Below are 27,069 nucleotides of genomic sequence, written 5' to 3' on the forward strand. Positions count from 1 at the left end.
TCAGGTCACTGTGACTGCAGCCAAGGATGGGGAGCTAGGACTTGGGCTGCACCTGGGCCCCGGACGAGGGTAAGAGGGCCCTACAGGTGAGCTCTCCTTGCCAGGGGCAGAAGCACAGGCTAAGTTCTCTGTCACTGATTGCTCAAAGGGACTTCCCCAAGGTCCCCAGGAGCACCAAGGGCAGGAGGATGCAGCCCTGTCCTGGAAGAGCAGCCAGGCCTGGGGCAGCCGGGTCTCCAGGGACCTTCCTCACACCCGAGCTGCAGCCACCAGGGCCACTGGGATGAGGGCCGGGGCTTGGCTGCAGGCTCTGGGCTGGCTGCCGGGCTGGGCCAGGCACCCCTGTGTGGAACCCGGGGGGGGGGGGTCCCTGCCTGAGCCCTTCTGGGGTCTGCAGCACCTGGCTGTCCTGCAGATGTTCTGCATCCTGTCTCCTGGGCTCTGAGCTGCCCTCTGGAAGGAGGGCCCTGGGCAGGCCACACACAGAGCCCTGGGCGCGAGGTTGCACAGAACACCCAAGTCCTGAAGCCGAGTCCTGCCACTGTTCTGCCGTTCTGTGTATGCACGTGTAGAGCATTGTACACACGCACATGCCCACACATGCACACACTACGCATGTGCACCCACACATGCCCCCCACATACGTGGTACGTGCATGCTCACATATGCATAAGCACATGTGTGTGCATGTGTGTGCCCTGTATGCATGCACATGTGTACACGTGTGTCACATGCCTGCTTGTGTGTACGGTCTCTGACTTAGTGGTTCCACTCAGGATTTCTTAACTTTACAGTGGAATGAAAGTGATTTGTATTTGCTGGAAACCTTACTTTGCGTTTTGGACTTCGGACAGGAGGACATGTCTTAACGCTGGGCAGTGGCAGTGAGTCACAGCCTCCATTAGCCCTGTGGTCAGGAGGGACAGCCAGGCCTGCACAGTGCGGGATGTAGGGATGACATTTGACATTAGCACCCGCCTGAGGCTGAGGTGCGTGTTCTGCGCACACCTCAGCAGGTGTGGCCACGCTGGAGTTCAGAGGTCAGGCTGCGGACTGCAGCTTCTGCTTACAACATGTCCAACTTGGGATGTTTTGTGAGGACATGGCCCCACTGTAAGTTGAAGTGTGCCTGTGTAGGTGTGTGTGTGTGTGTGTGTGTGTGTACAAGCATGTTTAAAGGGGCAGCAGTCTTGCTGGGAACCATTAGTGAGTGCCTGGAGTGGACAGAAGCGCCCTGGGCTTCTGGGCGTGGCTGGGCTACGGCAGGAACTCTGCACACGCATCTGTCAACAGCGGCAGAGCCAGTGCCGCTCAGCTGTGTGCCAGGCACCGAGTCCCTCACCTGGTGGCTCTGCGATGCTGGGGGTGGGGGGACAGCCAGGCAGGGGCCTGCCTCTCATGGCCTGGGGCCTTCCTCTGCCCTGGGGCCTGGTCCTGTCCAGGGTCAAGGTCACCTGCCCTGGCAGAGGGTAGCCAAGGTCAGCCCTCTGGGCCGGGCGTGTCTCCCTTACCGCTTGTCTGTTCTTGAGGATGCCTGGCTCATCTCGCTGTTGGCGATGAAGTTCCTGATTTCAGAGAAGTAGGAGTCCTCTTTCTCGTCTAAAAGTGCGTGGTTGTCCGACTCGGAGGTCGGGGAAGAGGCACTGGTGCCCAGGTGGTTTGTGAGGACCCCCGCGTGCTGGCTCACTGTGGAGGGGCAGGTGTCAGGACACCCTCGGCAGGGCCTGCCTTGAGTTGCTCTCAGCTGCCCTCCTACCTGCCTCCCCTAGCACCCCCCCTCCTGTCCGCCCGCCTGGCGCTCCACGTGGCCCACTTGGGGCGCCCCACATCCGCCCACCTGGCACCTCCCCTCCCTCCTGGCGCCCCACGCGGCCCACCTGGCGCGCCCTCATGCTCGTGCTTCTTGAGGTGCCTGTCCAGGTTGGTCTGCTGCCCGAAGCACCGGTTGCACAGGTGGCACTTGAAGGGCTTCTCCTTGTTGTGGATGTTCCGCACGTGCCGCTGGAGGTTGGAGGAGATGCTGAAGGAGCGGTCGCAGTACTTGCACCTGGAAGACAGGCGCACCGGCGGTGGGCAGGGGCTGGCCTCCACCCAGGCCAGCACCTGAAGCGGCAGATCCTGTCTGAAAGAGCCCTGAGCGGGCCGCAGGTCCTGCTGGGCCTCCAGCGTCCAGGGCCAGGCATGTCCGCAGCCTGGGGCGACATGCTCCCAGCAGCCTCACGAGGGCAGCATTACAACACGCAAGAGCTGAGAGCCGCCCCCAGCTTTCCAGGTGGAGGGAGGCCGGCCCCCAGCCTTGCTCTGCAGCAGGAAGGCTCCCAGGTGCCCTCTGAGCGGCCCTCTGTCTCACTTGGGCTTCAGGGTGACAAACCTGTGAATGCTTAGCTGCCCTGGCCGGTGGGGTGGGGGGGCTCCTGGACCTGCAGCCAGAGGGCTGAGGACGGCCTGGGGCTATGCCGACCTTCTTAGTCACCACCCTTGGGCTCGGTTTATCTTTAGGTCCCATCTGGGCAGCAGGGTCTCACCAGCCTGCGCTCTGACTTGGACAATCAGAGGACACCTGTCCTGACTCCCCGTTCCTCAGAGCAGAGCCCTGACACACAAGTGAGGAAGCCCGCCCTCTGCACAGCTTCCCCAGGGAGGGTCCCCGCTGTGCACCACCCTGAAGGCCCTGAAGTGACCCGCACACTGAGCAGCAAGAAAGCCCAAAGTGAAACAAAGAGGCGAGCAGAGGGGCAAGGGCTGAAGGGGTCTCCTGAGCTCTGTAGACCCGCGAGTGCCCTGGGAAGAGCGGGTTCTGCACTGCGGAGGGCAGGTGGAGGGGAGGTGACCCACAAGCCTCCCCAGCCAGAGCCACCAGGGGCGCCACACGTGTGCAGGAGGTTGGCCGCGGATGCTGTGCACCTGGCCTTCAGAGAGCCTCCAGGGAGGCTCATCAGGGTCTCGGGCGGGAGCCCTGGGTGATTTTGTTTATATGAGGTGTGCGTCCGCATGCTTGGAAAGCAAGCCCTGCTGTGTCCACTGGGTAAGGTACAGGCATTCTGGCCGTGGGCCCTGCCTGGCTGAGGCTTTCGGGACGCAGGGCCTGTGCAGCCAGCCTTGGTGGGGGCACGGGTGGGGGCTCTGTTCGCCACCAGGATGTCTGCCTGTTGTAAAGACAGAAGTCCCACGGGCCAGGGCCCTGCGAGGCCCCACCTCACCCACATTTGGTGCTGGTGGACACTCCAGCCCAGCATGCTGGTCACGAGCCTTGGTCATGTGGACACTTGCCCGAGGGCACTTCAGGACACAGCAGGGAGGGTCTCTGTAGGAGTGGCCTTTGCAGCCCTGTGCCACCCCTGGGAGGGGTCTGGATTGACATCGGCGGCTGGTGTAGGCCCTGCCCAGGGAGCCTGAGGGGCCAGAAGCATGCCCTCAGGGCAGGCCCTGGGCCCCACATCTGGACACTGCTGGACTGGAGAGAAGCACACCCCGTGTGAAGGGTGCAGGTGCACGAAACTGTCCCTGGACCCAGCCTGCAAGTGCCCCATCTACAAGCCACCTGACACAACCCTGCAGGCTGATAACAAGTACCCCAGAAGATGGGGGGACGGTGCTGACAGGGAGGAGTGGCCCCCTGTGCCCAGGCCTTCTGTCTGGGCTTGGCAGCCCCAACCGCAGCTCCCATGGTGCACCCACTCTTGCCTGAGGCCAGGTCCACCCCAGCCTTCTCTACAAGGCACGGGCAAAGTGCTGCTCCAGGGCTGTGCACTGGCTCCTCGGCATGCCCGCCTCCTCGGTCCCTTGTCCCCTATCCTGGCTGCACCTCTCTGCAGGACCCTGCACCTCCTTGGCTCTGCTGAGTGGCCTCAGGCATATGGATGTCCCAGGGAGCACAGGGCTTGCCCACAGCCCCTCCCCGGCTCAGCCTGGGGACAGTCGGCAACCTGACTGACCATCTGAGGGGCCAGAGGCGCTGGTTGACTTGGATTTTTCCACCTGAGCAATAACAGGTCCAGGCCATGGTCTGAGCTCCCCCAGTACTGGGCCAGAAAGGCTGGGGTTCCTCCAACCAGTGTACCCACAAAGAGCCCAGAAAGGAGGCGTTTTAATCCCAGTGCCCTGCCTCACTGGGGCCCATACACCCACAACATGCAGACCCCGGGGGAGCCAGGCTCCCAGGCTTTCTGGTTCCTCGGGGCCATGGCTCCGGAAGGACAAGCTTGATCTGGTGTCTGCCCAGCGAAGGCTTCCCGGGCAGTGGCACTGACAGCCCTGGGGTGCCTGGCGCGGGCCAGCCTGTCTGAGGGCGAGCTCACGCTCACACCCCGCCAGTCCAGTTCCTGCTTCCTTTGGGAATGTGGGGACCCTCTGATGCATCTCCCCACAAACACTGAGCAGAGACTGAGCCTGAAGCAGGTGTGGGGGGTGGGGCCTGTGCGTCTGGGGGTCAGGGAAGGGCCAGCGTCCACTGGGTTGTGGTGTCCTGCCCGTGGCCTCTCTTGGCCTAGACAGAGACGTCCATGTGAAACTCCGGGGAGCAGCGAGTCCAGGGCTGTGAGGGAGCAGAGTTCGCCTGCACTGAGGCCTGTGCTGGGAGCTGTCTTGGGGGACACGGCGCCCAACGCCAGGGAGCGAGAGGGCCCAGCCGCACCTGGCCACGCCACCCTGCCGGGAGGGCTGGGGGTGCGCAGGGACGGGGTGGCAGCGGAAGGTAAACAGGCCCCAGACAGTGGGCCCCTCCCTGGGACCTGCGGGGCCACCGCCAGCCATCACCAGGGAACTGCTGTTGGTCCCGTTAAGAATGAAAGGAAAAAACAGAGATTTTGAAGCCCAGTCCTAAAAATTAAAATAAACAAGATCGAGGGCATGCGAGGGCCTCCCGAGCCCCTGACGGAAACACGACTCGCCTTGCTTAGGCAGCCTTGGGGCGGGCAGGGACGGGCTGGGATGGGGCCCTGGGGGAAGAGGGGCACCCAGCTGCACACCGGGCGCCGGCGAAGGCTCGTCTCCGGTCAGGGCGAGACGCGCTCGGTGTGGCTGGGAGGAAGGACCCTGCAGCGGCCCCGGTGTTCCCAGGTCCATCTTCATCCCAATCCTGCCCCCCCCAGTGCTGGAGCTCCAGGAAGTGAGCATCCTTGGCCACACCTCGTCCGTCCTCCGCTTCACCCAGGGGAGGCCGCAGCCCAGGAGCCCCTGCTGCCGGGACGGTGGGAGGCCAGCCTCCCTCCACGCCAGGACCTGAAAATCTTCTGATGCCTCTAGATGATCTAAGGACTCACAAGGAAGATGCTTCTGATCCTCTGCTTCGATTATCCTGCCAGAAGCCCCGTGTCCTCCTGCCCTCCCGGCACACAGAGGCACATATGTGCACATTGACATGCAGTGGGCATGCCCGTGGGTGCCGCCACGGAGGAGGGGCTCGCACCTGGGCCGGCATCGGGGTTCAGCACCTCGTGGCGGGCCTGTGTCCGGCACAGTGGGCTTTTGAGAGGGGCCATGCATTTTTCTCTTCTGACTTTAATCCTGTGCAGATCAAAGCAAGCCTAGAGATCACCAGGGCTCCCAAACGGAGGGCAGCTACTCCTCAGAGCAGGTCGCCTGAGCCAGACCAAGACAGGATTTGCAGCACAAACTTGTGAAGCAATTACTGTTACCAGAGCCGAAAGTCGCAGATTGGAGAGAGCAAAAGAAATCAATGATAATTAAATTCTTCTATAAACACGGCTCGACCCTCTGGGGGCTCTGAGCACACAACACTGTCCAAAAGTCGGCTCTTGTTACAGAAAAAACACAAGCTCGTTTGCTGGGAGGGGACCAGACCAAATAAATCTTTCTGCTGTTCACCTTTGTTAAGTTGTAAGTCACTGTTTTGGAGAGTGGGCCGGGTGCCGGTGTGTGGGGAGGGCTGAGGGCACAGTCACTGGACCCGTCGGGCTGTCACCTACCCTGCCAGGGACTCAGCCCCATGGACGCTGGAGATTCTCCATATATCTGTGTGGGGCTCGGGGAGCAGCACGCACACCGTGCCCCCCGTGGCCTCCCTCCCCAGGGATGGGCACACAGACTGAATCCCCGGGGGTGCCTAGCATCATAGGGTCAATTCCTGGTGACCTGGAGCTCTGTGTGGTCACAGTACAGGCATCTGCTGCTGTCAACCTAAACTGTGCCAAATTCTCTTTATTCCCAAGGCCTTGGCTAGCCAGACACACCCCAGGACGTTACTAAAACGGTCCTGGCAGAGAAACGGGCATTTCCCGCTTGTCTCGGGGTCACAATTGCCTGGGCTCTGTCTAAAAGGCCCACTCCCTGACTGGGCAGGGCTTCAGGAGAATCAGGGTGCCACCCTCAGCCCTTTCCTTTCCCACAGGCCCAAGGGACAGAGAGGACAGGGACCTGGGGACACAGCAGTCAGCTGGGGGACGTCTCAGAGCCTCGGCTTCCTCATCACTGGAGTGGGGGTGGTGAGACTCGCTGGGGGCTGCTGTGAGCTCTGCTTCAATGACCCCCGTATCCAGGAGACAGGAGTGAGGTGGGAGTAGGTGCGTGGCCTCCCCTCAGCCTGCCTGCGAACCGGAGTGAACCCCTGGGGCACCCCCAAGCCAGGATGGGAGCCGTGCTTGCTCAGAGCTGCTGCCCGGCGGTGCACCCACTCCCTGGCCCACCACATGGGGCGGCAGCCGCAGCCGTTGTGAGAGGCGAGGAGCTGTGGGTGCCAACGACACTCAGCTGCTCCACAGACACCCGGGGCCTCAGCTTCAGAGTGGACGCACTCGGATTCTGGGCTGCTGTCCCCGTGGACATTCCAGCCACAGGTGGAGAGCAGCTACCTGCACCTGCTTTCCTGAGCATGGCAGGAGCCTTCTGGAAGCTTCCTGGGTAACTTCTGCCTCCTCCTTACAACCTCTCAGGGAGCCGGATAGCAGTGGGCTCAGAAGAGAGAGGCCCAGAGAGTGACCAGACCCCAGGACTCAGCGAGACCACCCTGGCCCATCCTGCCCACTGCCCCTCCAGGGGCTGTGGCCTTTCTGAGGGTCCAGAGGCAGGGTAGGGGGTCCCTGCTCAAAGGAGGGGAGTTAATGGTAGGCGGAAGCAGGCAGCCAAAATCGCAGCCCCCCACCCCGCCCTCGGAGCTCAGCCGCGCCGCCCTGGCTGGGCTCCTACCTGTACGGCTGCTCCCCGGTGTGCGTCCTCAGGTGTCTCGTGAGATTTGCGGACCGGGGGAAGATCTTGCCACAGTACCTGGGTGGAAGGAGGAGGTGTGAGGAGGCGACAGGCCGCCCTTTCTGACGTCTTCTCTCCGTGCTGGGTCAGCAGCGCCGGAGGCCTCGCCCCGGGGCAGGGCCCATCTGCACCCTGGTTTCAGTTTCTCCGGGGGCCCCGAAGCCTGGCCCAGGCTTACAGAGACGCGTGCTGTGGGCCACAGAGGAGGGTGAACCAGCCCCTGCCTGGAAGCCTCTCGGCCTCTCGGCCCCTCGGCCCAGCAACGGACACAGCGGCAGGGACAGAGTGGGACAGGCCTGCACAGCCAGAAGGTCAGCTGGGGAGTGTCCTCCCACAGAAACTGGCAGGGCCAAGTGCTGGGGTCCTTCAGAGCCGGGGTCCTTCAGAGCTGGGGTCCTTCAGGGTCTAACAGTGGTCAGTTGGTCCCCTCCCGCTGGTGGGCCAAGGTTGTGTTTTGGGCTCACGTGAACCAGCCCAACATGTGTCCTGTGTTGCAGAGGATGCCTCAAGCAGCTGACTGACCAGTCACGGCCACTGTGTTTCCCTGTGGCCATGGCGATCTTCCTAGAAGCGCAGGTTCACAGCCATAGGTGGGCACCTGGGCACCTTCCCACCAGTACTCCAGGGGCACGCAGGGGCTCACCTGCACGTGTACCGCTCCTTGCCCTTCCTGAGGATGGGGTCCGAGAGCGTCGGGGGTGGGGACCGGAAGTTGAAGGGGTGGTGGGGCAGGGGCTGCAGCGAGCCCCCCGAGTCTGCTTTCATGGCTGCGAAGCTCTCCAGCTTCTCTGTCATGGTCTCGATGGCTGCCATCTGCTGGCACAAGAGATGCTGTCTTCAGTGCGTGGACCTTCGTTCGTCATGGGGACGTGAGCACAGCAGCAGGTTCTCAGGTGGTCACTGGAACCAGGGGCCTCCAGTGTCTTACACCTTCTGCAGCCTGCCCTGTCCCTACCCTGGAGCCCCAGCTACAGCCCAGGGTCCAGCCAGAGGGAGCTGGAACTGGCCCTTAAGAACTGGCCTCACTGTCCGGTTTGCATGGAAATGAGTCATGAAGACTGCCAATGCTCGGGACTACCCAATCTCTCATTTTGACCCAGGTCAGCGGGGCCCAGCTGGCACATCCCTGGCAGCGCTCCTGGTGGGCTAGTTTGGGTTATACACAGAATTACACCTAGTTCTTGTTCATCTGTTTTGTTTATAAGCCTTGAAAAATTAAGATGCCGCCTGAATCTGTTTAAAACAGACCACTGGCCCGAGGAACCACTGCCACCTAGTGGCTGCATCTCATAATTGCAGGCAAAGTGCAGAAAAGGAATTCAACCGCTAAGACAAGATCCCCTGGAAACCAATTCAGAACAACAATGCCCAGAGTCACATACGATAGGCAAAGGTCACTGTCTCTGCTCCCTGGAGATGTCAAGGGCTTGCTCAAGGAGAAGGGAGGTGTAGGATTGGTCATTCCCACCTGTTGGGCGGAGTTCTAGTCAAAACCCCAGACTGTGCTGACAGGAGAGGGGAGAGGCTGAAGGAGCCGCTCAGGTCTCAGTGGTGATTCTCCCAGCTCTTCTGTGGGCACTGGGGAAAGCTGGGTGCAGGGGCCCACGGGAAGGAGGGGCTTCATCAAGCCAAAGCTCCCAGTTTAAGGAGAGAACCCAGGAAGTGATGCCTGGGCCCCAGCAGCAGTCACTAGCCCTGGGAGGGGGCCCCTGCAGGCCTCCACACACCTCTGCTCAACGAACCCACAGGACCTGTTTCGCCTTGGAGGGCACAGAGAAGGGACTGGTGAGGCGAGGTGAAGGAAGGCAGGGTGGATGGATGGAGATAGAGGGAAGGAGCCACCCAAGGTCTCAAGTGCAGTGACCACTGGGAGAGACTGGCCCTGGGCAGGGTAATGGCAGCCAGCACCCACAGAGGGGCGTGGGTGGACGAGGAGGTCTTTGCAGGAGGTACTTGCTCATTGACAGCCAAGCCTCTGCCCCAGCCTTCCCCGGGCGAACAGAACCATCCCACGGTGCGGCTGGGGGTTCTTTCAGCCAGCACCGACCCCTCTGCCCCTTGGCCCCTTGTCCAAGTGCCTGGCATGCACCATTGAGGGTGCTGTTCGCCAGGCAGGAAACAGAGGGCTCAGCCCCAGCGCTACTCGGGGCTACGTGCTCCAGTGGTGGAGACATGCTGGCAGTTGGGGGACAGAGGGGAAGCCACTGATGAATGGAGACTGTGTGGGGCCTCCCCTCGAATGCTGCTCTGGGCTCTGCCCCGGCCACAGGGATTCCATCTTCACCCTGTCACCCTCTCCCCTCTTCTGACAGCCCTCAAGAGGACATGGGATGCTTCCAGCCCTACCCGCTGACCCCCAGGTGGAAAGTGCCTGGCTTTCTCGGCCACCATCCAGCCTTCTTTGGCCCTATGGCCTGGGCCCCAAGGTAGCACTGAAGCCCTGGCACGGAGACTGCTGTTCACCTGCCCTCCGGCCCAGCAGTGGCCTAGGAACCCGCTGACTCTCCGCCACCCAGAGACTCCCCAGGAACCCCAGAGCAGGTGAGGGGCTGCCCTTGGGTGGGACCTGGCTCTGTACCCCCAGGGCTGCACACCTGCCCGTGGGACTCAGAGGCAGAGGGGTTTGCTGGGCACCTCAGCAGCCCAGGCAGGTACAGTCGTGACCTCTTGGGAGACCAGCAGCTACCAGGCACTTTTTGCCCAGGTGGCAACCCAACCTCAGACCATTTAATTAGTCACCTCTCCCCTGCCCCTTCCTCCTGGCTCAGGGACACAGGGACCGCCAGGGGTGTTGTAGGCCCACGAGGGGTGGGCAGGAGGGACAATGGGCAGCTGGGCCCCTGCTGGGCCTCTCTTCCTGGGGCTTGGGTGGGTCCGCCTGCCTGGCCTGGTCTGCCCTCTAATATTCCCAGTGGAGACACCCCGCCCCCAACAGGATGTGCGGCTGGCTTGTCTGCCCCTCCAGCCTGCCCGAGGATAAATCAGGGGAAGTCATTAACCAAACTCACGGCCCAGCAGAACAATGGGAGGTGCTAAGTTTAGCTGTGAACTCAACCAGGGCGCAGATTTCACAAACCAGGGGTGTCCAGGCGGGAAAGGCAGACAAACAATGCCCGTGCAGGCTCGGGAGGCAGGCTCGGGAGGCCCCAGGACCCTCCGGGTGGTGGGGGGAGGCCTGGGGCAGTGGCCTGCAGCTGACGGGGGGCCTGGGCTCCTTGAAGGGAGGACAGGTGAGACACCAGGAAGACTCTGAACTGGGCTGTGCCCACCCCCCAGGAGGACACGGACAGGAGGGCGGGCAGGAGGGCCTGCAGGCTGGTAGGGCTGAGTCCAGGGTCCAGGCTTTGGTACTCTGCAGGGGTCCCTCTGCAGACTCCTGCCCAGCTCCCTGAGGAGAGCCTGGTGCCCTCTGCTCTTGGGGAGGTGCACACTCCTGCCCCTCTGCCTGCAGCTGTCCTCTCTGGACTTCACAGTTCGTCAGGCTCAGGTATCACCTAGGAGGACCAGCTTCTACCCTGAGCCACCTGGGCTGCTCACCTCTTCCCCTCTGTTCAAATTCTGGGCTCTCTCCCAGCCCGCCAGTGCACACTCCCGCCCTCCTGGAGTGCCAGGTCTTGGGTCAGTGGCCCCCTGAGGGTAGGGCTCCTATGGTACAAGGCCCCTGGACAGCCTTGCTGGCCTGCACTGTGAGGACCCCCTTCTCATCCTCTCCATCCCTGCAGGATCCTCTGCCTTTGAAAGGTGAGGGTGCTGGCCCCGAGCCTGCCCAGCTGCCCGCCTGGGTTTTACCTGGGGGTGAAACAGCAGCGGGGACGGCCTCAGGTACTTCTCCTTCAGGACACCCACGGGGTCCGTCACCTTCCGCTTTTCTACCCTGCTGGACAGCAACACAGAGGATTACGTGCCCCACTGAGCCACCTGCTCTGCAGAAGCACATCTGTGCCCGCTGGCACGGTGTGGGGCTCACCACAGCTTCCTGCTGGCTCTTACTGCCTTCTTGGTGGCAGAGGGGGGGGTCCTGGCTCACCTACTCACCTGCCTGGACCCCCAGCCCACCTCCTACCCAAATACTCAATTCCCTCCCATGCTCCCGTCACCTCCATGCTCCCCTAGGTCACCCCTAACAACCTCAGCTGCAGGCTCCTGGGCGTGTCATGGGGGCTTGGTGCAGGGGCCAGAAACTTCTCTGAAGGCCCTGGGCACCAGCCCTCTTGCCCACTGGCCAGGGCCACCAGCTCCCATCCACTGGCCATGGCCATAAGCCCTGCCCACTGGATGGGCCAGCCTGGGTGGGAGGCTGCTTTGTCCAGGCACAGAGCCCACCCACAGCACAGTGTGGCTCACTCCTGAAGGCCCAGGGCCCAGCTTCCTCTCCTGCCTGGACGTTGGCATGGGGTGCCTGCCCATTTTTTGCTAATGAACGTGGTGACTGTGGGCTTTTGCCCAGGCAGGGCTCTATCTGAGACTCTGGATGGCTGCTGGAGACTGCAATTCTAGAACCTTCTCCAAAGGCTGGTGACACTCTGTTAGACAGGCCTCGCCCAGGTGACCCGTTGGTCATGGGGGCCTCCACTGCTGCCCCCTTTAGCCGACGCCTCCCAGCAGCAGGTTGCCCGATCTCCCTGCCCCATCCCCATTGAGGGCTGCTGTGAGCCTCCCAGTGCCACGGCATTGGCCAAACCCGGCCTGACCACGTGCCCTCTGAAGACCCCTGGGATAGGCCATGTGTGATTTATCTGTGGGGACCCCCCGCCCCCCGGGGCCCTGGTCCACACTCCAACTCCACCAAGGGCAGTCTGTGCTGCTCTGTGCCCCAGTGGACCACAACAGGCCAGGCCAGTGACAGCAGAGAGAGGGGAAGGCAGCACAGCCAGCCCTGGCCAGATCCCAGGCACAGGCGCCCCCACCAGGGACCCAGGGAGACCACCAGGGCAGACGGCAAGGCTGTGGCCCCGCAGGAGAGGCAGGCTGTGCAGGGCCTCCTGGGACACCCGTGCTCTGGGCCGGTGGCACCTGCAGAGGATGGGACCTGGGAGGGGAAGGGCTCGCTGGGAGGGACAAGCTGTCAGGACGAGTGGGCGCTTCTCTCTGACCTTCAGCCCAAGGTCAGTGCCCCCAGAGGGGCTGACACCCTGCCCAGCAAACTCAGATGCTGCTGTCCTCCTCTGCCTTTCCCTGACACCCGGCTCCCAGATGACCACTGCAGTGGACATGCACACAGCCAAGGTGCTGTGGGTGTCCCGTGGGCACAAAGCCCAGCAGGATGGATGCAGCCACTGTGCGGATTCAGGGAGGCAGAGGGCTGGAGGGGCAGCAGCCAGGGAGGATGCTTACACTCCTCTGCCCAGGGATGGAGGACCAGGGATCCCCCATAGGGGATGGCCAGGGGAAGCTTGGGAGTCTTGCTGATGTCGTGCTGAGTACCCAGGAGCAGAAGGGGCCGGGATGCTGAGGGACCTCTCCCCGAGCCTGGCGTGCTCTTGGCAGCTGGGCCCTGTGCCTTCACACACCACGTCTACCCAGGTTGTACCTGGGGTGGGTAGGAGGGGACCCACCTCAGTCCCTGGCTGGTGTTCCCTAAGTGGACAACCTCTTCCCTGCCTTCTGTCCTTAGGGATGCCCAGGCAGCCCCGTTAGCAGCCTGGACCCTGATGGCCAAGGGTAAGAGTTCAGACACGTCCAGCCCCAGAGCACCTCCACCAGGAGCCCATGTAGGGGCGTGTACGTATGATCGTGCTAGTGTGTGAGCGTGTGGCATGTGGGAGCACACGAGAGTGTGGGCATGGAGGTATGTGGTTGTGTGAGTTCATGTGAGCATGTGCGTCTATGTGTGATGGTGTGTGTGTGAGTGTGCATGTCGGTGTGTATATGTGAGATGCGAATGAATGTATAGGTGAGCATGATTTGTGTATGTGAACGTGTACGTATGTGTGTGCATGCACATGGGTGTGAATGTACGGATGTATGACTAGGGTGAGTGTGTGTATGTGTGTGAGTGTACATGGATGTGTACATGTGTGCATATGTACATACCACTGTGTATGTGTGGGCACGTGCATGGGTGCAGGTGTATGTGTATGTTTACGAACATAGGTGTGCACAGGTGTGCATATGTACATGGGTGTGTATGTGTGAGGGCGTGTGTGAAGGGGGCCTTCGGGCCCTGTGGTCCTCACAGTTCCACCTCCCAGGCTGCCCATGGCCCCTGCAGCTTCCAGGGAAGCCCAGGCCCTAAGCCCTAAACCAGTGGTGTGGAGGGAGGGGTGTCTGGAGGGGAAGGGCAGAGGACGAGAGAGAGGCCAGGGAGGCTCAGGCAGACCACCCTGTCCCTCTGCTCCAGCCCTGGGGTCCCCCCAGAAGGCTCGTCACCCGTCTGGGTCCTATGCACACCAAGGTGGCCTGTGAAGGTCCTGGGATCCTACTTAATTATGATTATTTTTCCAAGATTGAGGTCCTTTGTACACACTTGCCTATGTGGCCAATGTAACTGTCACGGCAGGTGCCACCCTGGACTCCCTGACAGCCAGGACACCCTAGAGAAAGTGAGGCACTGGGTAGAGGATGGGCCTCCCCAGTCTTACGAGCCCCTAATCAACTGGCAAGCGCTGCCCTGGCCTGGTGCTGGCCACCTGTGCCCTGGAAGCGGGGCTGCTGCCTTGACCCTCCCTGCTGAGCCTCTGGCCCGCCCCATGCAGCCTGTGGACGGGCCTCTTCCAAGCAACACAAGGGGCACATTCCACGATCCTGCCACGAGGGTGCCGGCACCCTGCACACAGTAGGAGCTGGCTGCAGACGCGGCTTGGTCTGGGTGGGAGCGGCCTCGGCCCCAGCGGTGCTGTGGGCACTGTGTCCCTGGCAGAGCGGCCAGGCCAGCCCAGCCCTGAAAGCAGCTCTCTGGCCTCCGCACTCTGACATCACTTGTTCTCATCTTTGTCTTCCTAGCTCCCAAAGCACAGCAGGTGAGACCTCCTCACCCAAGTATAAGCCGTCCTCTGTCCCCCCCTGGGGCTGAACTGCGGGGCCAGCAGACACGGCCTTCAGAAGGGGCCGCCGTCCGCTCCCTGCAGCTTGAGCACACAGGCTTCCAAGGCCTGGGCTGGCCCTGGTGCTCGGCCTCTGCTGGGGGCACCCGCTGGGGGCAGCCCCTGGGGTCTCCCTTCATGGCGAGGATGGTGGTGCAAGCTGGCAGGGTAGGACCCCTGCCAGGGAACCTGGTCCCGCTTTCCCTGTGGACCCCTCCTAGGGAGGGGCAAAGCCTGCCCACTGGCTGGGGAATGGGGCTCAGCCGGCCTCTTGCTGGGAGGACATCAGAGAGATGGGACGCTGATGTCCTCCAGACCCTCTTGAACTTCCCTATCCTCTCCCTCGTCCCCTCTGGGGACCAACAGTTCCCTCTGTGGTTTCTCCCAGGCCACCAAAATGCCCCTTAGAGTGGCTTCAAGAGTGGGGTGGGACCACAGGGGCAGCCTTGGGGATGTGGAGCCTCAGGGAGGTGGACAGAGAGCTCAGAGCCAGTGTAGGCCCCTCTGACCTTTTCCGGAACAGAGATTTGGTCCAGGAAAGACAGCTGGACACAGGGAGGTGTGGACACTGATGATGGCAGTACTCAGGAGGGGCTCAAGGTGGGGCAGAGGACATCTGACTTGCGGGTAGTGCAAGGGAGCCACACGTGTCCAGGAGGCCCCACCCCGGCCCACTGACCCTTGGAGTGGCCAAGCCAGATGCCCCTCCAGAGGGGTACGGAGCCCCAGGAGCTGAGGCCCCTCCCTGAAGCCCACAGAGGCAGAGAACCTTGGGCGGACGTGGCCAGCTCCTGCGGCGTGGGCTCCGGGGCAAGAGGAGGTGAGGACGGGCCATGTTAATACCTGTAAATGGGGTCCATGAAGAAGGGAGAGGGCTTGGCGTAGTGCAGGGAGGGCTGCTGGGGCAGTTGCGCTGGGCACACCTTGGGCAGCCCCTCGCCGGCCCCTGGCTTCCGCTCCCCGTAGATGTGGTTCTTCCGGGGCTCCCGGCCCCCTCCGTTCTGGCTGGCGCGGGCCCGGCTGCCGATGCTCAAGTCCAGTGGCTGCTCCTCGCTGGACGCGGGTGCCGGGGGCACCTTGGGCGCGGGCAGGATGGGCTTCGCCTCTTTTGGTTTGGTGGTGAGGTCGAAGGGGCACTCGGCACTGGGGCCGCCCACCTTGAGTGTGTCCCGGGGCGACTTTGGCTCGGCCTTGACCAGCAGGTTGTGGGCGAGGGCGCGGTCCGTGAAGGGGTATAGGGAGTGGGGGAAGTTGGGCAGGAACTGGAAGGGGAACACCGAGTGGTAGGGCAGCGCGCCCAGCTTCTTCTCCTGCATGCCCATGAAGCCCGGGCCAAAGTACTTCTCCGCGATGGATGCGATGGCTTTGATGGAGTCGCCGGCGGCGCCCGAGGCGGTCAGCAGCTGCTCCTCGGGCGGCGGGAAGAAGGAGTGCTGTGAGTAGAAGACGGGCACCTCGGCCCCACTGTGGGTGGACCCTGGGGGCACCGAGCCGCCGCCAAACTCGGGCTTGCCCTTGTCCTTGCCCTTGTCTCGGTCGCTGTCCACGTCGCTGTCCAGGTCCGAGCCAGTCCCCGTCGTGGTGTCCAGGTCAGTCCCCGTGGTGGTGTTGATGTCCTCAAAGTCGCTGCCATCGGACATGTCGGGGCTCCTGGTCTTGAGCTTCTCCACGTACGTGTCCTCCAGGCGGCTCTCCAACTTCTCCTCCGGCCCCGTGGCCGCCATGGCGCCCTGGCCGCTGTTGCTGACCGCGGAGATGAGGGGCAGTGCTGGGTTCCCCAAGGGGCTGGGGAGCTTGGCGTCCTGTGTGTGGTTCAGGGGGCTCTTGAGCAACGGTGTGGGAGGTAGCAGAGGCGGCCGGGGGTACAAGGACGGAGGGAAGATGCCCGGGAAGCCCGGCGTGAGTGCAGGGAAGGCCGGGGGGCCCGTGGAGAAGGGCAGGCTCCCAGGGTGGGGCCTGGAGGGGAAGTACTCGTTGAAGCCCAGGCCAGTGTGGTTGAGGTTGGGGGAGGGCTTTGCCTTGTCCATCAGGGGGCTGGGGGTCAAGGGCAGGCCTGGGGCGAAGAGGCCGCCCGGCGTGTAATGGCTCTTGCCCTCGCAGAAGCGCCGGTGCTTGTTCAGGGAGGAGGTAGTGCTGAACATCTGCCCACAGTCCTTGCACTTGATCTGCGTGCGGCAGTCGGCGTGCATGCGCTTGTGCCGGCACAGGTTGGAGAACTGCGTGTAGGACTTGTGGCAGACCTCACCTGGAACATCAGCAGAGAGCAGACACAGGCCGTATGAAATTAAGGGGACCCGCACCTCGAGGGGAGCAGCTGTGCGGGCGAGTGGGCCTGTGTGTGCGTGTGCGCCTCTTCGTGTGTGTGCTATGAATCTACAACACGCCATGTCTCATGCGTGTACAGAGCCTGTGCTCACCTGTCTGTGTGTACTATAGGGAAGATGTGCACGTACAAACGCGTGTGCCTGTCTGTGCACAGGCGTCCCACCCTGGGGCTGTCTCCGGGGGGAGGGAGAGCCAGCCCAGGCCTGGCCGAGGGCCCGCAGCAGGGCTAGGCCCCCTCAGCTGGCTGCTGCAGGTGCCTGGGCTCCACAGCCACCCACTTCCTCACGGCTCCAGACACGGCTGTCCCCACGGGTGAGAGCAAACCCTGACCGCTCAGCTCTCTCCCACCTCCTGAGGCTCAAGTGCCCCTGGCTCAGGGGTCCTGTGAGCTGGGTCAGAGCAGCACCCGCTCGTCTCCCTCTTGCTTTTCTAACAAGAAAGTGAGGAGCACACGCAAGCGTGGGTGTCCACGGGACAGCCTGCTTCCTAATCACGGAAACAATGGCTCCTCTCCCTCGTCGGGCAGGGTGTGGACGCAGGCCCACTCACACGTCCCCCCACTCGCCCTCGTGGTCACCGGCTCACACACCCTGACTGCACACGCCCGCCCTCTCCAGGACGGTGCTCTTCTGGAACGTGCTCGCGAGGAGCCGCCCACTTCCACGCGCCTTCTCGCCTCCCCCTTCCCCCCTCCCTCAGGCACCCACACGGCACACTCCAGGTCCCCAGTGGCACAGACATCACCTCGGTTTCTGAGCTGGCGGGGGCTGGGGGCTTCCAGGTGTCGGGTGGGCTCCGGGCGTGCACACAGGTTTCACCCAGTGGGTGACACGGCGTCCGTGTGTACTCAGTGCCCGTGCCCTCACTGTCCTCCAAGTGACCCACGTGGACTTCCCCACTTCCTTGCGGTTTCCCATCCAAACCTGAAGCCCTCTGAGGGGCTCCGAGCGTGCTGCCCGGCTCTGGCCTTCGCCCCGTCTGGGGGCCGTGCCCCACATCAACCTGGGTACAGACTCAATCTTGAGAGCTGGATTGCTTTTGCCAGAAGCCAAGGCACAGAGGGGGCCTGGACACCGATGAGGACATGGGTCATCACCCTGGGGTAGGCCCACCCTGCGGGGAGCCTGTGCCATGCGGGGGAACCGTGGGCTCAGCCCGCCCAGCAGGGGCAGCCTGGAACTCACGCTCTTCACGGGACCCAGTGGGCTTCATAAAGCCGGTCTGCACGTCCCGAGGACCACGGTGCGCCCCCAGTGGGCTCTGCCGTGAGGCTGCACCAGTCCTGGAAGCCGTCACCTCACGCCAACACGCACACCCGCCCACAGGGCCTCGCTCTCCTCCTCCGTCACTAGGCCTGATCTGGGTGTCATGATAACATGGGGGACAGTGCGCAGACAGGTGACATAGCTCAGCCAGAGGTCTGCGAGGGGTGACAGCCTGACGTGTGCGTGTGAGACGACCGTGCAAGGCAGGCGTGTGCGAGATGCACGAGGCATACGTGCTTGTGTGTGTGAGGTGACTGTACAAGGCACGTGTGTGGGAGATGATCCTGCACCACGCATGTTGTGTGTCGGTGACTGCATGGGGCAGGCGTGTACTTGGACACACGTGTGTGTGTGTGTGAGATGATCCTGCACTACGCACTTGTGTGTTGGTGACTGCAGGGGCAGGCATGTGCTTGGGAACGCACAAAGTGTGCGAGTGTGTGACTGCACGAGGCGTGAGGACTAGGCCTGCTGTGACAATGACGATGGCACACGGGGACATGGCCTCTCTGTGGCTGAACTCACTGAGAACCAGGGCCAAAGGCCCTGTGCAGGCCCACAGCCTGCAGGACTGGTCCCTGGTGACATCTGCCCCCTGTCCCCCAGCCCTGAGCCTCTCAGCAGGCACCCAGGCCAGTGCTCCTCACCACTGTACTGGGCACCTCCCAACAAAGGTGCAGGGGCAGTGCCCCCCCAGCACCAGCTCGGCCTCCCTGAGGCTCTAGCCCTGCACTGCTGTCCCCAGCTGCTGTCTGTCACCTCGTCTCCTCCCACTAGCATGTGAACACAAGGACAACAGGACCGGGCACCTGGGAGCCAGGCCTGCCCAGTGGCTCTGGAGGACACTGCTCCATGGGCTGGCCCCACCCGGCTGCACTCTGTAGCTCAGCCAGTGCTGGGAGCAGAGGGGCGGGGAGAAACCGAGGTCCTTGCTGCCCCCCCACCTACCTGCAGCCACTGGAGGAAGCACAAAGGGGGGGCCATGCAGGAGGGGGGCGGGGAGCAGGGTGGAGCGAGCGGGCAGTTCTAGTGGCCCCTGAGGGCTGCCAGGACCCAGCCACTAGGCAGAAGCCTCGGGACTGGCTGGGAGGGATTTCTGCCCCGCAGCGTGGGCCGACAGGCAGGCGCAGGCGGGCGCGGGCGGCAGGCGGGCACTCACATATGAAGGGCTTGACGGTGCTGTGGATGTGCTTGTGCTGCTTGAGGCCAGAGGACGTGGCGAAGGTCTTGCCGCAGTCGGGGCAGGCGTGGGCCCGGGCGCCCACGTGCTGCGAGCGGATGTGCCGCTGCAGGTTGCTGGGGTCCGTGAACACCTGGGAGAGACGCTCTGCTGGAGGGTCCAGCCAGAAAGGCAGGGCCCTGCCTCCCTCTGGCGCTGCCCTCCCTGCCCGAGCTGGCCGGGGCAGCTGCTGGGGGCCACCGGGGAGCCGCAGAGCCTTTGGGCTTGGGTTCAACAGTCACTCCTGGGGACATGGGGGCCATCAGGCCACACGTGATCCCTGCAGAGAGTGTCTCCGCTGAAGTACATTGACCCTGAGGGCTGGCACCAGGGAGGCCACCCTCGCCAGCCTCTTCCTTTGGGTTGGCAGGGGCATAAGGGCCTCCCTGGAGAGGACGTGGGTTCTGGTTGGGCCCTGTTCCTCCTGAGTTGTGCGATAGGGTCTCTGACTTCCTGTCCTCCCCAGGAATGAGGAAGGACCACAGTGGCCCTGGGGCCTCTAACCTAAGCTACTCTTGCTACCCTGGGCATTTTCACAGGACGGCGGAGGGAGCTGGGATCGGGGCCAGGCTGGCGGGACTGGCACGGTACCTTCACGCAGTTTTCACATTCAAAGCGCTTGCCACTGTCATGGGACATCTGGTGGCGGATGAGGTTGGACTTCCAGTTGAAGGCCTTGGGACACTGGTCACACTTGTATTCCCGCTCCTCTGTGTGGACGATCATGTGCTGCTCCAAGCTGTGGACAGGGGTCAGAGTCACTGGTGCCCTCTGCCTGCCCCTCCCGCTGCATCCTCTGGGGGTTGCCCAAGGGCAGACACAGCTCTCCCTTGTGTCAGGAGGAAGCCGGTACCTACCCAGAGCTCAGTCCTTCATCCAAGGCCACCCCCAGTCAGCCAGGGGCAGGGCGGGACCCCAGGTCCCACGACCTGGCCACCCTTCTGGGAAATCCCAACTTTGGACTAAACTTGGGCCGAGGGAAAAAGGAGTCACGGAGGTTGGACGCTTCCATGACGTGGGGCTGGGCAGGAACCGGGCTGCCCCTTGCAGTGGCCTGCCACCCAGGAGGCAGCAGGAGTGGCAGAGGGTCTGCAAGGGTGACGCTCTTGGGCGGGGACAGCAGCTGCTTGCAGGGTCCTGCCCCTCCCAGCTGAGCCAACAGCCTCTGACCCCTCCTCTCGGGGGACCCCCGCCTCCCCTCCTGTCCCCGGGATATCCGTTAATCTTCATGAGCAAAGCAGTAATACATCACGGCCCGCTAATTACGGGGCCCAGCCATCCATTTAGATCAGGAACGCCTGCTCCTCCGGCACCCGGAGATTGTATCTTTTGCCTGTTGTTAATTGTGATTTATGTGTTTATGTAAAGAAAACAGGGACCCTCTTTAGGGCGCTCTGTGGCGGCCTCTGCCGGGATTCGCCCACACGCTCATTTCTCAGTCGTCTGGGTGGAGGGTCTGCATCCCAGGGGGCTGGGTCTGGACGGGCTCTAAATCCCATCACAGGCCGTTAGTGGCCCGATGGTTGCTCACTGTGCAGGGCGGGCCTGTGGGAGCCCTCCCAGGCGGGAGAGGCCCGAGCCACAGCGGCTGGTTCCTGGAGCTCTGGGACTGGGTGTCCTGCTTCCCCACAGAGCCCGGTGCTATCTGTCCTTGGAATTTCATGTAGGTCTCCAAGGCCCCATCGTAGGGTCTTGACTCCTGCCCAGCCTCAGGGTGGAGGAGGGCCAGTGGACCTGGTGCTCTGATGTCCTTCTCGGGCAGGTGGCTGCCACCTGAGGGGAGCAGAGCCTGGGGTCTGGGGTAGAAGGGGTTCTGGATGATGCCTTCCTGGGCCTGAGGAGGGGTCCAGGGGAGGCTGCCCATGTAGTCCTTGGCAGTAGGCACTGTGGCCCCTGGCATCAACTGGGGCTAGAGCGCAGCATGCCCAGGGCCTGCCCACAGTCCTGACCCTTGCCAGGCGGTCTCCACAACTCAGGCCTGCAGCCGGCAGGGGCAGTGGCCTCCCTGTCAGGGATGAGCAGGTCTTTCTGGGGCTCAGACTTTCTGGTGGGAATGGGGCGACACCAAGGCTCCGGCACGGGCCGCTGGTGCGCCTGCTCTGTCCCCGCGTTGTACGGGGGCCTGGTGCCCGCCTGGCCCTGGTGCCCACCTGCCCCTGGTGCCCGCCTGCCCCTGGTGACCGCCTGCCCCTGGTGACCGCCTGGCGGGGGGTGGCACCTGTACTTGGTGGGGAACATCCGCTCGCAGTCCTTGCACTCGTGGGAGGGGTCGCTGCCCCCGCCACCGAGGCCATCGGGCTTGAGCCCCTCCCCCAGGCCCTGGTAGATGGCAGTCCCCGCAGAGCCGCAGGCGTATTTCTTGTGGCGCCGCAGGTCCACCTTGCACGGGAAGAGCTCGTCACACTCGTCACAGCGGAACGTGGGCTCCTCTGCAAGACAGGACAGGAGGTGGCAGCAGAGCCAGAGCCCCCCTGTCTGGCTCTCCTCTGCCCCCATCCTGGAGCCAGGGTCCCCGGGGCCTGGGAACCACAGGGACGGAAGACCCCGGCTCTGCCTCCTGGGAAACACTGAGCCGCACGAGGGCCCTGGCCGTGCCTCAGGCAGCCACTGTGGGCGAGAGGGGGCTCTGCCTGGGAGCCAGAAGGAAGCCAGAAGGAAGCCAGGCCAAGGCTTTGTTTATGAATCAGAGGAAGAGACGACAGAGCGCCAATGCGTATAATAAATTATTGTCATCAAGGTCAAACAAATTAAAAGGGGGGCAGCTATTATTAAGTTTATGAGCAGCATCCTGACCACGGTGCCAAGCCAAACAATCAGGCTGGAGCTGTCACCCCGCGGGGGTGAGTCTGGGCCCCCTTCTGCCTCCCTGCCTGCACTCGGAACCCTGCTTGCCACCTGGCTGGAGAGCGAACACCTGCTCTGACCTCTCACAGTAGCACAGCACATTTGTGTATGCTTGTGGGCACGTATGGGTGTGCAGACACATGCTTGTGCATGGTATGTGCAGTTGCATGTGATGTCTTTGCAGGAGTCTGACCAGCCCAGCACAACTGTACCATGTTTGTGCGTCTTTGTGTGAACATGTGTGCATGTCTGTGTATTTGCACCCACACTCATGAACATGCATTTGTGTTTACATGCACATGTGTGTACGTGAACATGTGTTCATGGGTTTCTAGGCAACTGTGTATGCAAATATTCGTGTGCTGGCATATTTCCAAGCTTGCACATGTGTAGTATGCATGTACTGTGCAAATGTGCCTGCATTTGGGGTATGTACATGTTTGTATCCATCTTTGTGTGTCCACGTGTGCACACTTTGCATGCGTGCATGTGTTTTGGTGGGTCATGCATGCATGTTGTGTTGTCACTTGTGAGCACATAACTGTGTCATGTGTTACGTAGGCACATACTTATGTGCACATGTATGCTTTGAGTGTGCGCATCGCATGTGCACGTGTGCAGTGCATCCACGTGCACTGTGAATGCATGAACACGTGTGCACATGTTCAGATGTGTGGATGTGTGTCAGGGGTTGCGTGTGCTCATGTGAACGTGTGGGTGTGCACGTGCCCAGCCTGGGCAGAGCCTCCGTGAATTGGGCTGACTGAGAAGGCTGGAGCTGCAGGGTACCGAGGCAGGAGAGATGGGGACAAAGGAGAGACAGCTATGACCAGGGGCCATCTCCAAGTCCTGGAGGAGGCGAGATGCGCTGCAGCCTGGGCATTGTGATAGCCATGGGCAGGGGCACCTCCTGATACTGGAGGCTTCCCTGAGCCCAAGGGTAGAGGCCTGGGCTGTACTGCCACCCCTAATGGTGGGAACCCAGTGCCACCTTGAGTCCCTAAGATGCTGCTGCTGAGCCCACAGGGCGACACCTACAGGACACAGTGCTGCCCACCAGCTGTGACTCCTGGCCAAGTCTTTGGAAAGGGGCTAATATCTGGGTGGCAAGGAAGGGCTGCCAGGCCAAAAGAGGGCCTTGGGCCTGCGTGGGTTTGGGGCCTCGTGGCAGATGCCACTTCTAGTCCAGATAACCCAGTTTCACCAGGAGTTAGGTGTCCTGGCCCTGCTGCCTCATCTGAGCCTGTGGACAACACGGAACTTGCTTGGGAGGACGAGACCACAGAGAAAGAAAGCCTCACCCGATGCAGACCCTCACCCACACAGCCCTGCTGGGCCACACTGGGCCACAGGACTGCTCTGCAGCCTCATGCTGGACACTGGGCACCCAAGTCTCTACCCCAGCATCTGTAGGGGAGGCCACCTGGGATCATTCCTGGACAGATGCAGAGCCAGAAAACCCCTCCTAGGCCCTGGACTCATCCTTGGGTGCCAGGGTGTGACCCCCAATGGGAACCTCAGAGTGAGGAGGGGGAGGAGGAGGGCAAAGGTGACTCACATTACAGAAATAGTCACCCTCCAGGTCTACACGATGGCTTTAATATAACCCAGTGTGCAGTATCTTTTCAAGAGGTGTTTGCTGTGAACATTATGTGAACAGTGATGTTCACACGGGAGGTTCCCTGGGCACCTGTGGGGCAGGCGCTGTCCTAAGAGCCTCATGGGATTCATGTATTGGAGCCTTGCACTAACCCGAGCGCCATGGGTGCTGTTTGTGTGTCCCACTTTGTCACAGAATAGATGAGGGATACCACCAGCATCAGAACTAAGTCACCATTTTTATGATGCTTCTCGAGTCCCCCAGCCAAAAAGAAGCACAACTGCAGAAGCTGAGGTTTGAAACCAAAGACAAGAAGAAGTGCCACCTCCACTCACCCATCCTGCTGACCAACTCATTTTCCCATTTTTGATTTGAAATTTGGATTTAAAATAAAAATCTGGGGGGCTAGGGGTGTAGCTCAGGGGCAGAGCACGTGAGCATGTGTGCGGTTCTGGGTTCAGTCCCCAGTCCTACAGAAGCAAACAAGACACCGTGCAACAGAATCAGCAGAGGACTTGACCGGTTTAAAATGAAAGTCCAGATTCTGATTCTGGTGGTGTCCGAGGGCACACTGGAGGCAGTGCAGTGGGCCATGGTGACACACGGTGTTCCTTCGTCCTTGGCCCCATTCTTCTGCAAACTCCCGTGTCCGCCCTGGAAGACACAGCAGAGCCTCACCAGCCCATGTGTGTGGTGTGGACGGGCCCTTTGGCTTCCCGCAGGCAGGGGAGGCGGGATCCGAGTGCACACGGGTTTCCCTTCAGCAGCAACAGAAACCCCATTTTAAAGAAGTGCTAAAAGTGTGTGCAACACCCTGACGCGCGTCCTGTGGCAACCCATGGTGTTGTGTGTCTGTCTCACACTGTACGCACACACAGTGTCCTCTGGACCTTCCCTGGAGAGGGGGCAGTGCATTATTATGAGCCTCTCTAGATGGAAAAGCACATTTGAATACAAAGGACTTTATTTTCTCCCAAGACCAAGAAAGTTCTCATGGGAAAGAATTCTTTTTGACAAGCGTCTAAAGAAAATGAAAGGTCGCTGGACCTGGGAATCTGAACGTGGTCAGCAAACCAAGCTCCCTTTCAACCTCTCACCTGATGTGGTCCCCAGCCAAGCCCTGCTCTCCCAAAAGCACAAAAGAGAATGATTGGAAACCGAGCTCTCTTCAACTAACTGCGGTGGAGGGTCTTGGGCTGAGGTAGACAGTCTAACTTCTACCCAAACCAAGCCACTCGGGCCCAGCCTGTGTCTTGCCCATCAAACCTGCACCTCCTTGTCTAGCTCAAGTTCCATCAGCAACTTTCACGGCAGAGCAGGAACATAACAGAAAAATAAATCAGTGCCTAATGGCTTCGAGAACGGAGGGGTTCACAATTACACGGCATCCACACGCTAATCTACGACTCCAGCCTCGAAAGAGCTCGAGAGCTGACTCCAAATTCCTGCAGTGATAAGGGGTCTCTGCATTTAGCCAGGCTGGCATAAAAGAGTTTTTATGATAATTATCTTAGTGAGGAACGTTTTTGCATTTTCTTTCTGCTGGATTCAGAGTTTAAGTGGGGGTGGGGAGTGGCTTTTGGGGCGGCAAAGAAGCGACCTTGACAGCAGAGGGTGGAAAAGTCAAATATTTGATGTTGGACTATTGTGTGTGGAAAGCAATTAGCCCACAGACGTTTGATAGATTATTAGGAAAATGTAGACTCAAGTTATTTAATATCGGGGGTTGGAGGCAGGTGGGGAACAGGAATCAAGGTTTTTAAAAAACCTTTGGAAGAAAGAGATTTCATTGTACAAATGAAATTCCGGAGTCGAGTGCTCTCCTTAAGTTAAGTAGATTTATCTCCCGGAGCTCTCATGCAACATCTAAGATTCACAGGTCTTTTCAACAATTATTTTAGGGAAAATGAGACCTCCCTCTTGCTACTCAAATCTTGCAGATTTATTTTTCTTTTCTCAACGGCCTAATTAAAACCAAACTTTAGGGGAGAGCACAGACGGCACCCGGCTGGCAAAACTGTCCTCTGTGGCGATTTCCTTTCTGCCGAGTCAGGGACAGAGACTGCTGCCCCATAGAGGGGGGACTCTGATTGCTGGGCCAGGCATGGGTTGAGGGGTAAACTAAGGCAGTCTTGGGGGTCTGGTCCTAAAGCCTTCCTGCTAATTCCAGCTGCCTGGCCAGCCACACGGCTCCGTCACCGGGAAGTCAGAGGGGCTCCTTGGAGGAACTCGGGGTTAATGGCATTAATCATTAAACCTTGGTATGTTTGCAGGGGAGGGAGAGGAAGCAGGGAGGAGGAGCCCAACCTCCCTCCTTTCTCTGGCGTGAGCAGGAATCGCTAGTTCTGGAAACAGCTAGACAGAGAGAAGGCCTTTCTGTCCACTGGTGTGGTCTCATCCAAAAAGAAGCTGCTGAACATCTGTTTAGCAAAGCCACTCAGGGCCACCGACCCGTGCTCACAGGCCGTGTGGGCCCCCCTCAAACCACTAGCCCAGGAGCCCCGGCTGCTCAGCACAAGGAAGGAATGCCAGCCTGGGCTCTGGAACCACGTCTGTGGGAGCTGGCTTCTCCTCGAGGGGTGCAGACAGACAGAAAGGGGCACTGGCTGGTCACATCCTAAGGGACAGGTACTCTGATGACAGAGAGGGAAGGAGAGCAGAGAGGTTGCCCAGGCCTGCAGGGAGGAGCAGAAGACCCACTCCACCCTCGAGTTGTCCTCCCACCCAGTAAAGGCTCCCAACTCTCCTGAACTTCAAACTGCGAGTGAACATCACTTCTAAAGACCCATATGTAGCCATCTCCCTCTTATCTGAGACGACAGGAAGCCCCAAAGTGAGCAGGGACAGCCTTCCAAGTCACAAAATAGGCTATGAATTTTTTTGGGGGTGGGAAAACTTATAATGGAAATAATATTAATAGAGCTTTACAAATCACTATAGTCAGAACTCGGCAGGCTACGATGGCCCACACTGTCCTAGCCCTTCTCACATTTGGGGTGAGACTCCGAGGTCCCAGGGAAGGAGGGAGGAAGCCCCCAGGCTGAGGGGTCCAGCAGCACTACATCAGCTGACCTGGGGTCTGCAAACACTGGACACTGCATTGCCAGAAGCCCAGCCCCCCAGCACGTGGTGTGACGTGAAGAGACACCTGGTACCTCCTTCGAGGGGTGGGGCCCAGGTGGCGGCCCAGTGGGGTCTTACCATCCAGGCTGGGTGGCACCGCGCCAAGGGAGTAGGCACTTTCCTTCACGTGCACCAACAGCTCCTCACCCGGCTCAATGTCCTTAATGACTTTATAATAAATCTAGAATGAAGAGACCAGAGAGAAGGGTAAGCATGGGCACTGCCGCTATCCGCAGAGCTCCGTGCACACTCAGCCCCACAGGCTGCAGAGGTCGCTGTGGGGAGGCTGGCCCACAGGCCACTTGACCTGGCTTCTAATTGCTGCTAAGAGGTTTCCCTCAGGAGTTGAGCAGCGTGTGCACAAAAGGAATGGAGTCCGTTTTAATTTGTTTCATCCTGTTTTGGGATATTGATAGAAGAGGGTGAAAAATTAAAGAGGTGAGGGTCAGTGTCAAGTCCCCAGTCAGG

The 27,069-nt window shown here is 60.9% G+C and overlaps 1 protein-coding gene across 6 annotated transcripts in view; it reads right to left on the minus strand.

The window, feature by feature from the left end:
* Prdm16 (PR/SET domain 16) overlaps nt 1–27,069 on the minus strand; it is a 310,011-nt gene that overhangs the window by 10,025 nt on the left and 272,917 nt on the right. For 3 of the 6 annotated variants that reach the window (XM_046424771.2, XM_046424767.2, XM_058572764.1), the window contains exons 5-14: nt 26,680–26,782; nt 21,253–21,463; nt 19,626–19,773; nt 18,975–19,128; nt 15,069–16,470; nt 10,993–11,080; nt 7,847–8,019; nt 7,144–7,221; nt 1,878–2,047; nt 1,512–1,686 (exon numbers count right to left, since the gene is read on the minus strand). In XM_046424771.2, coding sequence (XP_046280727.1) covers nt 1,512–1,686; nt 1,878–2,047; nt 7,144–7,221; nt 7,847–8,019; nt 10,993–11,080; nt 15,069–16,470; nt 18,975–19,128; nt 19,626–19,773; nt 21,253–21,463; nt 26,680–26,782 — 2,702 coding nt within the window. The remainder of the gene's footprint in view (nt 1–1,511; nt 1,687–1,877; nt 2,048–7,143; nt 7,222–7,846; nt 8,020–10,992; nt 11,081–15,068; nt 16,471–18,974; nt 19,129–19,625; nt 19,774–21,252; nt 21,464–26,679; nt 26,783–27,069) is intronic. The other 3 variants (XM_046424769.2, XM_046424770.2, XM_046424768.2) reach the window with 3 other exon arrangements.

Source organism: Marmota monax, unplaced genomic scaffold (genome assembly GCF_021218885.2).
Source record: "Marmota monax isolate L192 unplaced genomic scaffold, Marmota_monax_Labrador192_F-V1.1 WCK01_AAM20220418_F8-fsc00080, whole genome shotgun sequence".
Lineage (NCBI taxonomy): Eukaryota > Metazoa > Chordata > Mammalia > Rodentia > Sciuridae > Marmota > Marmota monax.